At 42.6% G+C, this 13,478-nt stretch overlaps 1 protein-coding gene across 2 annotated transcripts in view; it reads right to left on the bottom strand.

The window, feature by feature from the left end:
* STARD13 (StAR related lipid transfer domain containing 13) overlaps window positions 1-13,478 on the bottom strand; it is a gene marked incomplete at its 5' end in the record, with an annotated part of 364,303 nt that overhangs the window by 217,833 nt on the left and 132,992 nt on the right. The window contains one exon of one of the 2 annotated variants that reach the window (XM_082675457.1): window positions 3,425-3,548. The exons of the other annotated variant lie outside the window; for it this stretch is intronic. Coding sequence (XP_082531583.1) covers window positions 3,425-3,548 — 124 coding nt within the window. Of the gene's footprint in view, window positions 1-3,424; window positions 3,549-13,478 lie in introns of those variants that run through there. 2 annotated transcript variants of the gene reach the window in all.

Genomic DNA, 13,478 nt, shown 5'->3' with positions numbered 1-13,478 from the left:
GCAAATGACAGAGAGACTTAGAGAAAGGATTTGAGGTCCATGTGTCTCCATAAGAGCCATGGAGAAGGCAGCGTGGTATAACACAAAATGGGCACAGATGACCTTCGACTTCTGACAACCTGAATTAGAATACTTCTTTGAACACTAACTAACTTTGTCATCTTGGGAATAAACAATAATTACCACCATTATTTCAATGATCAATATTGAGATGACAGGTGGGAAAAACTTTTGCTGACTCTTATGAGGATTAGAGTCTTAGGTAATTAAGAAGTAAGTACATGTTGGCAAAAACGCCACAATCCGATGAAAGTCTGGCAGCTACTACAGAATTGGAAAGCCCAAGAAGAGCTCCCAGTATCATTCTTTCTTTAACCAATAACTCCCTTTTATAATTTTGTAATGAAATGAACATATCTGAACATCATTCACACCTCATCCTTCTATCGGTTTCATTATTTGTGTCGTTGTGATGCGTGTGAAGAAATAGCTTTCCAGTTATGTATAATCCCCTCCTTCCCAAATACAGTCCCACAGCACAGAAATCCACAAGCTTCACTATGTTTAAAACAGCTCTACTTCTTCTTGTCTTTTTGTCCCATTGACAAGATGGGTTTTCATGAAAAGAAGTCACAGTGAGTTAGAATAAGGATTTCCTGCCTCAGGATGTTAAAAAGCAAAAGGACGCATCAAATACCTTCAGAATGCTCTAGACAACAAACACAAGTTTGTTATAAAGCACTTTGAATACTGTTGTACTGACTAAGTGTAATAAGAAGAAAATTTTAGGGAAACTAAAGAAGTCCCAGCACAAAACTTTTACCTGATAGAAAAAAGCTGAAAAAAAAAAAAAAGGCAATAGCCTCACATCATCTCTTGCTGGGCGGGCAAGGTCTCTCTGGGGTACATTCATATAGTTGGTTTTGATGATATTGTGAACTAAACCATATAAAGAAAACTTTTACAAATGAAGAACACTTTTACCTAGAATTGATGCCAACATTAATAACTTAAGTATTTCAGTGTCTCATGGCCGAAGTTCCATATTTTAGCTACCTTTGCAAGAAAACCCAAGAAAATCAATTTGCATCTAAAAGCTCCTTCATGGAGTTGGCTTGGTTTTGTGGCAAGCATCCCAGCTTGCTTAGAGAAGCAGAGGTTGAAGTCTGCTTCTCAGAGGATTGTTTGGTCCCAGTTGAATAACCTGCTGGCATCCACTGTTAGCAGAGTGGTAAGCAGATTATGGGTAAAAGCAGATATTAATATTCTGATTAAACATTTTAAAACCTCATACCACTATTTTAAAAAATAATTACACTACTCTGGGAGAACTCTTATACTTACTATTCTGAAGCCACTTTTAGCCTGAATTTCTATATATGCATGATCTTAAAAATCTCTACCTATCACTTATTTCTCAGAATCAAAACTTTTTCTCTCCACTGCCCTAACTAAACTGCAAAGTCTAAAATTCATGTGAATAAATGACTTCCCTGGAAAATCTTAACGGTTTTAAGTCTTTACATTACACTCTCGTCCTTCCCAGATGTCCTTTTGAAAAAGACAGGGCTGCAGTCATCTTTGGCCTCAGCTTCTATAAAAACCCAGCACAGCTTTGGCAGCCCTCTTGGAAAGACTTCTTGTTTCCTGAGGATCCATTGATTTAACAAACTTAACAAACTTAATAACAGAAGCTATGAAAGAGACATTTGCAGTAAGCAATCTGAAGTTATGAAGCAACACAAGTTTACTAGACCACAAAGACTTCTCTAACACCATCCATCATGTAGATTATACAATTTAGCACGATAACAAGGAAAGTTATTAGTTGTTATTAATTAGGTCTGCAATGCACATACAGGTCTTTAAAAATCAACAGTCAAAACTACTGGGTTACCACAACTTATTTCTGGGTCCAGACTGCAAAGCCTGTTTATTTCTTGGGTGCTTACTAAATGGGGTCACTGTATTAGAGAGAAAATACGGGATAAACAGTTTATGCTGACAATATTGAGTGTCGGAATCATCTATAATCCCTACTTCTAATTTGACCAGTTAGGTTGATAAAGACCTAGCTCAAGGAGACACAGACTCTGGGCATCTACTCCAGAATGCTATCAGACTAATGAAGAGATGTGGCTGCATGGGTGTAAGGACAGAACATCTTGCAAAGGACTTCTACATTTCTTCAATAAGAAAAAGGGGGAGGAGCCCAGAGAAGGTTCAATCTTCCATCTCACCCTTGGCATCCCTGCCCTCTGTCCAGGCTTCATACCTTCTTCTTCTCTAGACCTCTCTTCCACCCCTGTGGTCACTGGCCAACTCAGGAGATACTGCTGGAGAGACAGGAGGCAAGAAGATCCAGAGACTAGACTCACCGTCAGCTCAGGGACCCTTCCATCCACACGTCCCCTATTTCCAGAAACATCTTCCAGCAGCTAACACTTGGGGAAAGCATTCCTAAATCCTACACTGCCTGGGAACCGTGCTGTGGAGGAAGGCCACCTTCCCTTACTGTGGCAGGTATGATGTGGTGACTAACCAGACCTAATGCTCCCAGCATGGGCTCTGCGAAGGCTCAGACCACTTCCTGCATCCGCGGCCCTACTAGGAGGTAGGTCCAAGGAGCATGCACAGAAGAAAGACCACAGCCAGGAGGCTGGGGGAGGTGCTAAGGAGGGGACTGGCCTTCTAACCTAAGCAAGGGTTCTTAAGAACCTCTTGGCTCAGAATAATCACCTCTTTTCTTCCTCTGAATCATGAGCAATGGATTCCAAAAGGGAGGCCACTCTTTTGCCGCCCCAAAATGAGGAGAGCGGATCCACAGCTAGACAGGGGTTGTGGGCAGCTATCTACCAGCACCAACCACTGTCCAACCGTTTTTGCCCAAATCCTCCCCTCTACCCCATAAACATCTGTCTCCCAGAGCTCTGGATACGCTCCCTAGCCTTGTCTTGACTCCCCCGCCCACACAGGCAGTGGAGGTGTCCCTCATGGAAAAGACAAAGTTGGGAGAGGGACCGATCTCCTGGAGCCCACTTGGGCTGGGCACTCATTCACTCACTGGGCTGGGGTGGGTGGATGGTGGCGGAGCCGGGGCCAGCCCAGGCAAAACGGCCACTCGAACGAAGACTCCCCAGGTAACCCCCGCGCCTGCTCCCGGTCCCACGCGCCGCGCCCCGCCGAGCTGTCCGCGCGCGCGGGGCGGAGCCCACACGCACCAGGTCCCCGCGCGCGGAAAGCGGGGAGCGCTGGCGCTCCGGCCCGGCCCAGCAAGGGGGTGAGAGCAGCCTCCTCCGCCCATCCCCGGGCTCTGAAAACCTGTGCCGGGAGCCCACAGCGGCGGCGGGGAGGTGGGCCGGGCGGGGCGACGCGGCCCGCGCCTCCTCCCGCTCCCGCGGTCCCGAGTCTCGGGGGCACCGACCTGCCAGCCGTCTCTCCCGGACGTTTTTCCACAGCCGATCCCAGGCTCTGGCGGTAGAGTCCCGCAACTGCTCACTGATTGACCGCCTGAGCTGCGTTTGGAAAGGTTTCAGCTTGCCGGTCATTTTAGATCCGTCCTCATAACGACCAGCGGGCTTGCCACAGCCAGTCCAGCGTGGCCCGCAACCCAGACCCCCGGCGACTCGAGACGCCAGACGCGGGATTCCCGCTGGGGTCCCGGGACCAGCCAGGGGCGCGACAGGGGTCCTCCGCCGTCCAGCGCGGGGGCCGGGACGCGTTGCCACTGCGCGCGCCGCGCAAGGGTAACTTCGGCGCTCCGTCGACTCCTCTACCCCTTTCCCCCTTTCCTCCCCTCCCTCCCCTCGGCTCAGCGCTCCTCCGCTCCCCTCCTCTCCCGTCCTTCCCTCCCCTCTCCCTCCCGGACGGTCCAGCGCCCCACTCCTTCCCCTAGGGAGCTTTCTCTCCCTCCCTCCCTAGCCTAAATCTGACAGCTCGGTCCCGACGGGCTCCGACTACGGAGTTTCCATCCCTCTTTTCATTTTCACTCAGAGGCCAGGGGCTGTACCATATTCCTCCCATTTCTTGATACTTTACATTTTTCACTCAGAAAGCGCCACCATCACAACCATTACAAAAATTTTAAACTGTGCCATAGCTAGTGCCAAAATAACTCATCGTAGTTTTCCTGAATTCAAATCACTTGAATTCGACTCCTCAGTTTGGCTGACATTCTTTTGGAGTTAGATACTGGTGCACTTGTGTTATATCAATCTTTCCTGGTTTCATCAATGAGATGATTATCTGGCTGCAATCTACAATCAAATTAAAATGATTTATTCATTGCATAGCCATTGACTATGAGGAAAATAACTTGTAAATTTAAGGTCAAACCTTGTGGAGCCTACATAAAATAGATTTACATGTTCTGGTAAAGCACTAAAATCTGTATGCAGTTAGAAAAGCAGGTATTATGGGGACGTGAAATGTGAAAAGAATTTTAAGGTATTTTAGCCAATAACATAATAATAGGCTTATAATTAGAAATTTACCCTAATTCCTGCAGGGAAGAGGGGGGAAATATACCGTGTTTGTTGTTGTTGTTTTTTAACATCTTTATTGGAGTATAATTGCTTTACAATGATGTGTATATACTGGTTCTTTAAGAAATACTGAGGAGATGGTGTCCAAGTCATTTCCCTGGGCTCCAAAGCCTCACTCAAAAGATAAAGACAATACTAGCTCAGGCCTCAGGGTGTCCTGCTTTTCCCAAGGTTTTGCTTCGAAAGAGCTTGGAGGACCTTTAGAGAAAGTAATGACAACAACATTTGATGTAACGCAAGGATATGGGATGTGATTAATGTCATACATCTCAAGTTTGGCTAAAGAAACTGAACTATTTCAAAAGAGAATTTCTGGGGCTTCCCTGGTGGCGCAGTGGTTGAGAGTCCGCCTGCCGATGCAGGGGACATGGATTCGTGCCCCGGTCGGGGAAGATCCCACATGCCGCGGAGCGGCTGGGCCTGTGCGCCACAACTACTGAGCCTGCGCGTCCGGAGCCCGTGCTCCGCAACGGGAGAGGCCACAGCAGTGTACCGCAAAAAAAAAAAAAAAAAAAAGAGAATTTCTGGATTATTTAAACAGTAAAATTGCTTGAATATCACTTCTTTTTAATTGCCTTTGTATCAGGCTGCTAAATAAGAACCAGGGTTTAGTTAGCTGTTTTCTTTGTCTTTTCTTTTTTTAAAAAAAAATTTCAGGTGCTCCGTGTGAAGTTTGAAAATTAAAGAAAATTATCCAATCCTCTCTCTATTATATAAATTGCTATTGACTTAAGGAGTGGAAATTAACAGCTACCTGAAGTATTCCCTCTGCAATTCTATACTTTTAGTAAATATTCCCTTCACGAGTTTATATTGTTGGTAGAAAATGGGGGGGGGGAGAAATGATGGTAAAAAACATCGTTATTGTCTTATTCTCTTATTTTAAATATTCAAAAATGTTCACTAGTGAAACACTTCAGAAGAAGCTAGAAACTAATGGTTGAGCTTTTTTTTTTGTGCCATCCTGGTAAACCTTTGAAATTGTCAGTTATGAAGCAATAAGTCATGGATCAGAAATGGACTTGAAACTATGGCAGCCAGTTACAGACTAATCCAGATTGCTTTCTGGACCCATGCCAAATACCCTTTTGATTACATCCTGTTTTGTATGCATGTAGTGGTAAGGAAATGCTCTGCCAGAAGCAAGATTTGTGTTATCTTAAAGTGACTGCCGTGCAGTATAACGACAAAACGTTTCACAATTACATTCCCAGGGAAGCTGTGTACTTAACTTTAAAAAGAGGATCTCTAATTGAATCAAACGGAGGCAGTAGTTGTAACATTATACGCACGGGAAGAGAACAGTACAAGGAACATTCCAGCTATTCCACTGATCATTTAGCTCTAAGGATCCTGGGTCCCTACTGCTTTCTATTTTAATACATATTTTATATTCAGATGTCATGGATTAGGGGTTTTCTTTAAATGACTAACGTGAAGACAAATTCTGGCTTTGCAAATTTGTTTAGCTCTGGCTGTTGAAGGGTCCATGGATTGAGGACTGTCCATGAGAAGCCAGATGAAAGACTGGAGTGATCTCCCCAGAACAGGTGCCATACAGCACAGCACAGCCCCCTGCCCGGCTGGCTGCTGGCCCTGCTGAAGGAAATCTTGCAGCTGTGCAGATGCAGCAGCCACAAATACAAGGGTTCTAAACTCAGCGGGGCTACTTGGAGACTTTTATACAGGCCCTCAGCATCCACTCCCATTTTCCAGGAGCCCTATTTCAAAGCTGAACCTTAAGGATGACACCCCCCCCCTTGGGGTCTTCACCTTGAGCAGATGACAATACCACCGACTTCACAGAAAAGAAGTCAGGCAACTCCTTACCCCTATAACCTTCTTACTTACTCCCTTCCCTCCCAACACAGGAAAGAGGTACCTCTCTTCCTACCCAAGATCTAGCCCTTGACCTGTGTGCTCTGCTTACCATCCTTTCTGGTTCCTACGAAGGGTTGGTCATATCAGTTATTTCCTCGATCTCCTACAGCCTCAACCCCTCCTTCTCCATGGGCTCAACCTTCTAATCTTACACCTCTTTAAACCAAACCCAAACCAAAACAACAACCACCATAACAAAACACACTGCCTCTACCCTGTATCTCTTAGAAAAGAAGTATTCCCTTATCAACACTGCAGTCTGGGCTCCCTCAGCAACTCACTGAAACCAGTCTTGGCAAGGTCACCAGTAACTGCCTGGTTGCTACATCTAATGGATGTTTCCTGTTGTCCTTGCTCCTTCTCGGGTGTGTGGACGAGAGGACACTGGTGACCATCCCTTACTCTTGACACTGCCTTGTCTTGTGGCCGTCAGGCTACACTGTCCCCTGGGTCTCTGTGCCCTGCGTGGCTGAGGTGCTTGTCTTCAGAGCTCCCCTTCCACCAGCTTGATGCTGGCATTCCCTGGGTTTCAGTCCTTGGCCCCCACCCCCACTTCTTCCTCACGCTTCAGCGTCCCTGGATGATTATATTCCTTCCCGTGGTTACAGCCCTCACCTCTCAAGGCCCAACCTGATACAGACAGAAAGTACACATGTTTTTGAGATTATGGCTACAGGCAGAGTTGAGTTTGACTCTGGGCAAGTTTTGGACCCTCAGCACTCCCTACCTATGGGATTGTATTGTGTATTAAGTGGAATAATCACAAAGAAAAGATTCAATCAATGCTACCATATCGCTGTCCAATCATTATCACTGTCACATTGTTCTCCTATCCCAAATCGTTTCTGAGCCTCTGACACCCAATCGAAATAACCCATTACTCCCTCTCGTGGCATGCAGCTTAATTTTCTTTATGGCACTTATCACTTCTGGACATTTTCTTGTTTGTTTGTTTGTGGTTTGTCTCCAAGGCAAACCTTGAGCAATGTTAGATAGAGGCCTTGTCTGTCTGATTCACCATTGTGTCCTCAGGACCTAGGTCAGCCCCTGACAGTTGTGCTCAGCAAAAACTTGCAGAATAAATGAGTGATTTCTCGCTGATGTTATATATTGTTTACTTTACTAATGGATATTTCTAAAAATTTCCCTCTAAATCTACTCTTCCAACTCTATTTCCTATGTTAGCCAAGTGATGCGATCACCCACACATCTCGTGTCCAAGAGAGAATCTAGAAGACATTCTGAACTCCAAAAGTTCTTATATTGCTTCAATCTTTCTCTGTCTCTCCACCCCCACAGTAACTGGTTTAGTCCATGTTTTCTTCTTTCCTCCCCTGAATTTCAGCATAATGAGCTTCACATTAGAAAGCTACTGCTCTCACTCAGTTCTGTCTTTATACATTCCTTCTACTTGAATGCTTTTCCTCTGATTTTTTGCTTCACTCATCCTTCAAGATTCAACTCAGATGTCACCTCCTCCTGGAAGCCCTCCACGAATCCCAGTGGCTGGACTGTTCCTCCTCTCCTGTGTTCCTACAGCACCTTGGGCCCATCTCTGGAGGAGAACTTATCACAGAGCACTGTGGGCACTTGTCTGCTTTCCTCTCAGTCTCCTTACTAGTCCTGAGTTTCTCCAGTGGGACTGGTACTTTTATTTCTGAATCCCTTATGCCTTTTTCAGTGAACAACACATAAAGGCTCATTTACTGACTAAATGAATATTCCATTATAGTTTTGGATGGCTGGTTATTACTAGAGTCTGCTCCTTAGTATAAGGGCAAACCATAATTATGCTTGTGGCATCATTATTTATCACTCTATTTACATCAAATTTATTAATTTTAAGTAATACATATTGATGGTTACAGATTTTTAAACATAGAAAAGTATACGTAGAAATATTAAAAATACCTGTAATATTACCACAAAGAAAGAGCTGATAACGATTGAAAATTTTCCTTTTCAGTTTTTTTCTTTACACATTAAAAAAATTAGAATAACTTTTGTACCAAATTTTGAAATTTTTCTCATTTAGCATTAGATTGTGAGCATTTTCCCAATTTATTGTTGCATTTTGAAATACAGTTTTTAATGAATATATAGAATTCTGTTGGATAGACATACATAATTTATTTTCAAACGTTCATAATTTTGGACATTTCATTCCAAATTTCTGCAATTACAAACAATACTGTCAACAACTTTGGCAAAAGCAAAAGAAAAACAAAAAACAAAAAAAGGTTTTTTCTTTCTCTTTCTCCTAATGCTGTATGATTAAGACCCATCACCACTGTGACCCCAATCACAAGTAATAAGTAGGTCCTGCCACCCATCCACCTATACATATGAAGCCAGTGTCTCTGAATTCTCTTAAATTCCTATATTTTCTACTCCTCCTTCCATGTTCAACTCATCTGTGCCATCACCCCTTATGCCTAAGAATGGAGAAGCACATTCTCCTGTCCACTTGTTGAATATTTTGTTGTCAGAAGCCTTTGCTTTAGAAAAAAATCCAATTTCTAACTGTCCCAAGCCAGCAATCCTTTGCCAGGAGCCTATGGTCACAGTCCATTATTTCATGTTTTCCAGCTTTTCTGTAGGAAATTGCCTTCCTTGCTGTGACCCATTGCCCCTCACTCACGACAGAAGGGTGAAGAGCTCCCTGGGACTCTTCCTGCATGTTCCCTCCCCAAGAGAGATATGATGTAGCAACCACTCCTCCCATGCTCCCTTCAGGCTACACTCCAGGGTCTTGTTGTTGGAGATTCTGAAATGAAATCTCAAATTATTTATTTCCTCATAAAAAATGTTGCCAGAAGTTCTGAAGAAGATGGCTTTTCATGCTAGGTCCTGAGCTCACAGTCACCAATTTGTGCTTGTCCCATTGGATGTGTCTTAGTGGCCCATTGCCACGCTCTGAATCTGCCAAGCTGCTAATGCTAACAGTTTTCATGGCTTTGGAGGTTTTGTTCTGTTAATTAAAATATCACTGGGCTCCATGCTTTTGTGGAAGCAAAGTTTAGTGTTAGCTGTAAGCTCTGTATTGCCAATCAATATCTTTGGCTATGTTTAGTATTTTCCTGATGTAGACTTGTAAATGCCTGGAATCTTCAGGCTTAATATCGTATCATAATATCTCACTAACTTTACAAATATTGTAATTCTTTTCTTTTTTTAACTTTTTATTTTATATTGAGTATAGTTGATTAACAATGTTGTGATAGTTTCAGATGTACAGCAAAGTGATTCAGTTATGCATATACATGTATCTATTCTTTTTCAAATTCTTTTCCCATTTAGGTTGTTACATAATATTGAGCAGAGTTCCCTGTGCTATACAGTAGGTCCTTGTTGGTTATCCATTTTATTTTTTTTTTTATTTAATTTATTCTTTAACATCTTTATTGGAGTATACTTGCTTTATAGTGTTGTGTTAGTTTCTGATGTAAATTGATACAGCCACTATGGAGAACAGTATGGAGGTTCCTTAAAAAACTAAAAATAGAATTACCATATGACCCAGCAATACCACTACTGGGCATATACCCTGAGAAAACCATAATTCAAAAAGAGTCATGTACCACAATGTTCATTGCAGCTCTATTTACAATAGCCAGGACATGGTTATCCATTTTAAATATAGCAGTGTGTACATGTCAATCCCAAACTCCCTAACTATCCCTTCCTCCCACCCTTCCCCGCTGGTAGCCATAATTTCATTCTCTAAGTCTGTGAGTCTGTTTCTGTTTTGTAAGTAAGTTCATTTGTATCATTTCTTTTCAGATTCAGCTTATATCATACGATATTTCTCTTTCTCTGTCTGACTTCATTCAGTATAACAATCTCTAGGTCTGTGCATGTTACTATATTTTTTATGTACACTTTGGAAGACCATAATAGCACATGCCCATGGAGTATTTTGTGTTTGTTTATTTTTGTTTATTACCCAACTTGCCGCTTCACTGGAGTGGAAATTCCAGGAGAGCAGGGAATTGTCTTTTTTCCCAGCACCTAGAACAGTGTCTGGTACAAAGTAGGCCCTCAATGAATGCAAGTGATGAATAAATAAATAATGCATCATTTGCAAGAAAGCTCATGCCTTGACTGGAAATTCTAAATGATACCTGATGCTGTCCTATCTCTTCTGGGGAACTTAGTTTCTTCAACTCACAACTGCAGGGACTTTTGTCTCCAACTTCACCCACCCACCCCCATGGACACACTCTGGACTGAGTCACACCATCCACACTGCTGTGCTTTCAAATTCTCGAACTTTTATCTCAACTTCTAGAACCATCTTCCGTCCTTCCAGCATTCCTCATCTGGTCTCATAATCCTTGCTTTTGCTTTTCCTTTACTTAATCAGTCCCTCTCCTTGGCTTCACTCCCTTCTAAGTCCTGGGTTTAGCGCCATGAGCCAGCCTTCAACCACTTTCTCATTACACACACACAGAGCTATTTCAGTTCCTAGTTATTTCATGCCTGTCTGGCGAAACCGCTATATCCACTCTTACATCCAGGCCACCACAGGCTGTCAATGAAATCTCAGAACTGCCCAACAGGTGACAGGATGCTGATGGAGTGAGAGTCATTAGCAAAATTTTCAGTGTGTCTCTAGCTGGGTCTTGTTCCTGTTCTCCACAGTGGCTGTCTCAAAACATCACCACTTTCCTCAAGGCCCAGGCACACGTAAAAATTTTTTTGTTTTATTGTGGTAAAATATACATAATATAATATTTATCACTTAACTCTTCGTAAGTATACATTTCAGTGGTATTAAATACATTCACAATGTTGTATAATCATCACTATCTATATAATACTTTTTTCTTCATCTCCAGTAAAAACACTGTGCTCATGAACAATAACTCTTCTTTGCCTCCTGCCCACAGCCCCTGGTAACCTCTATTCTACTTTCTGAATGAATTTGCCTCTTCTAGGTACCCCACATAAGCCATGCACACTTTCTTCCTTCTCACCTTCACATAAACGCTTGCCTGATGTGTCACAGAGAAAACAGAGAAAATGGCAGCTCCCTGAACGCACACACTCTGTGGCCTCAGGGCCTTTGCACTACTTTCTCCTGCCAGGACACACTGGTTCTTCCTCTTTATAGACATACCTAAGCTCCATAGAGTAATAGTTTCATGCCCCCATTGGATTGTGATCCCCTTGAAGGTAGGAAGTAAGTTTTTAATATCTGTATCCCTAGTGGAATATAGTGCCCAATACATGGTAAGGGCTCAATATATATGTATTGAATGAACACGAATTGTAAATTGGGGTTATAAAGTGGGCTAGGGAAGCTGGGTGTGCCCATGTGTTATCCACTCATATGCTGAAATATTTAACATTAATCCACTAAAAGGTAGAAACTGATAAACATGCACACATAGGTACCAAGTCACAATTGATAAAAGAGCCAAGAATGACAGGAAATTTAATAACAGTAAAAAATCATGGGTGGATGTTATGAACTATTTTAGAACATTTAATCAGGCTGATTAATTACTTAGGGTTTTTTTCTCCCAAATCTGCATTTTACATTTGAGAAAACTAATCTTTTATAATTTAACACCCTCCTTCCACCAATACTAGGGTTGGAGTCTAAAGTTTTCTGTGTTAAAATTTAAATGCAGTCATCAGTATCATAAATATACAATAGAAATGAATTGGGTTATCCTTAATATGTAGGAGGGTTCTGTGAATTTAACATTCAGGGTAAACATGTGATTCTCTGAATAGGAATACAGTATTGAAAAACAAAAATCAATGTCCTATCTAGGGGAAAAATACAAATTTTTGGTCGATAAAGTGTGCGTGGTTTTAAAGGAGAATAGAATAATGGTTAAGAAAAAGAAAGAGAAGAAAAAAAGCTATAGGGTGTGGGTAAGAGCAGAAGGACAGAAGTTAAATGAATCCAGAGGAACAAAAAGGGGCTCCAATACAGCATACCAAAGCGGTGGGGCAGAAAGAGTAGCTGTTGGAATTGAATCTGGAGAGAAGCAACTGCAAGACATAAAAACTCTTAGAGCAAGAATCAGTTGGTCACCTTCCACGAAAGCGTGAGGTGATCACAAAACAAACTGATTTAGGCTCAACTGAGCTCCAGCAGGAAAGGGCCCCGGTTCTCTGGAGAGTGAAAAGGCGGGCTGAAAGGAATAGAAGAGGGTCTGGGGTGCTGGAGCAAACAAAAGTCCATAGCCTCAAAGAATTCTAATAGAGAAATCTAGAGAGTAACAGGAATTGGGAAGTGGAGGTGCTGGAAAGTATTGTTCAGAGCCTTCAAGTTGGGCAAGGGACACCGAGCAATATAAAACTACACTAAATATGCACATCAACCTTTTACAGCCGGTGTCTGGTGTCCGGCATTTCATTCCACTGTGACAGGGTGAAACTGTGCATTAGAACAGCTCTGTATGCTGGACGACAGCAGCTGGGGCTGGAGATGGGAGCCCTGCCAGGGAAGTTAAGGCAGGGTGGCAAGGCTGGAGACGTCCCCCAGCTTGACCCTTACATGGTGCAGCCAAAAGTAAGCACAAGATTTTCTAGCAGATGAAATGTTATGTATTTCATCAAAGGGGTTTTGTAGACAAATCATGGGAGAACTACACACAAAATGCAATCCCTTGGCTTTCAATAACTTGAAGAATAAATTATGTTCTCTGGAACCCTCACTTATGAACTGTAATTCACTGCAGGTCAGGTGTCTGACCAGGAAAACATTTTGCTCTATCTTCTCTCTACTCATTATACTTTTCTTGGTATAACTATTAAACATAATAATTTTCACTTGAGACATTAATTATCCCTGCTCACAAATCCTTTCTGTTATTTTTCTAATTTCTCTTTAATGGCTTTATTTTATTTTAGCCACCTTCATGTTCTTAAATAACATCTTCATTAAGATACTAATGGCATACCACAAAATTCACCCATCGATTGTTTTAAGCAAGTGTTTTCTTAATACTATTAGTTGGAGATGTACCATAGGGTTCTATGGCCTTTTCCCCCATGTACAGCATCGTAGACACAGAATAGTGTAAACTCGTT

The sequence above is a fragment of the Grampus griseus genome (assembly GCF_964374135.1).
Source record: "Grampus griseus genome assembly, chromosome: 18".
Taxonomy (NCBI): Eukaryota; Metazoa; Chordata; class Mammalia; order Artiodactyla; family Delphinidae; genus Grampus; species Grampus griseus.
The sequence above is the reverse complement of the archived record's forward strand: the minus strand, read 5'-3'. Positions and strand labels throughout refer to the sequence as shown.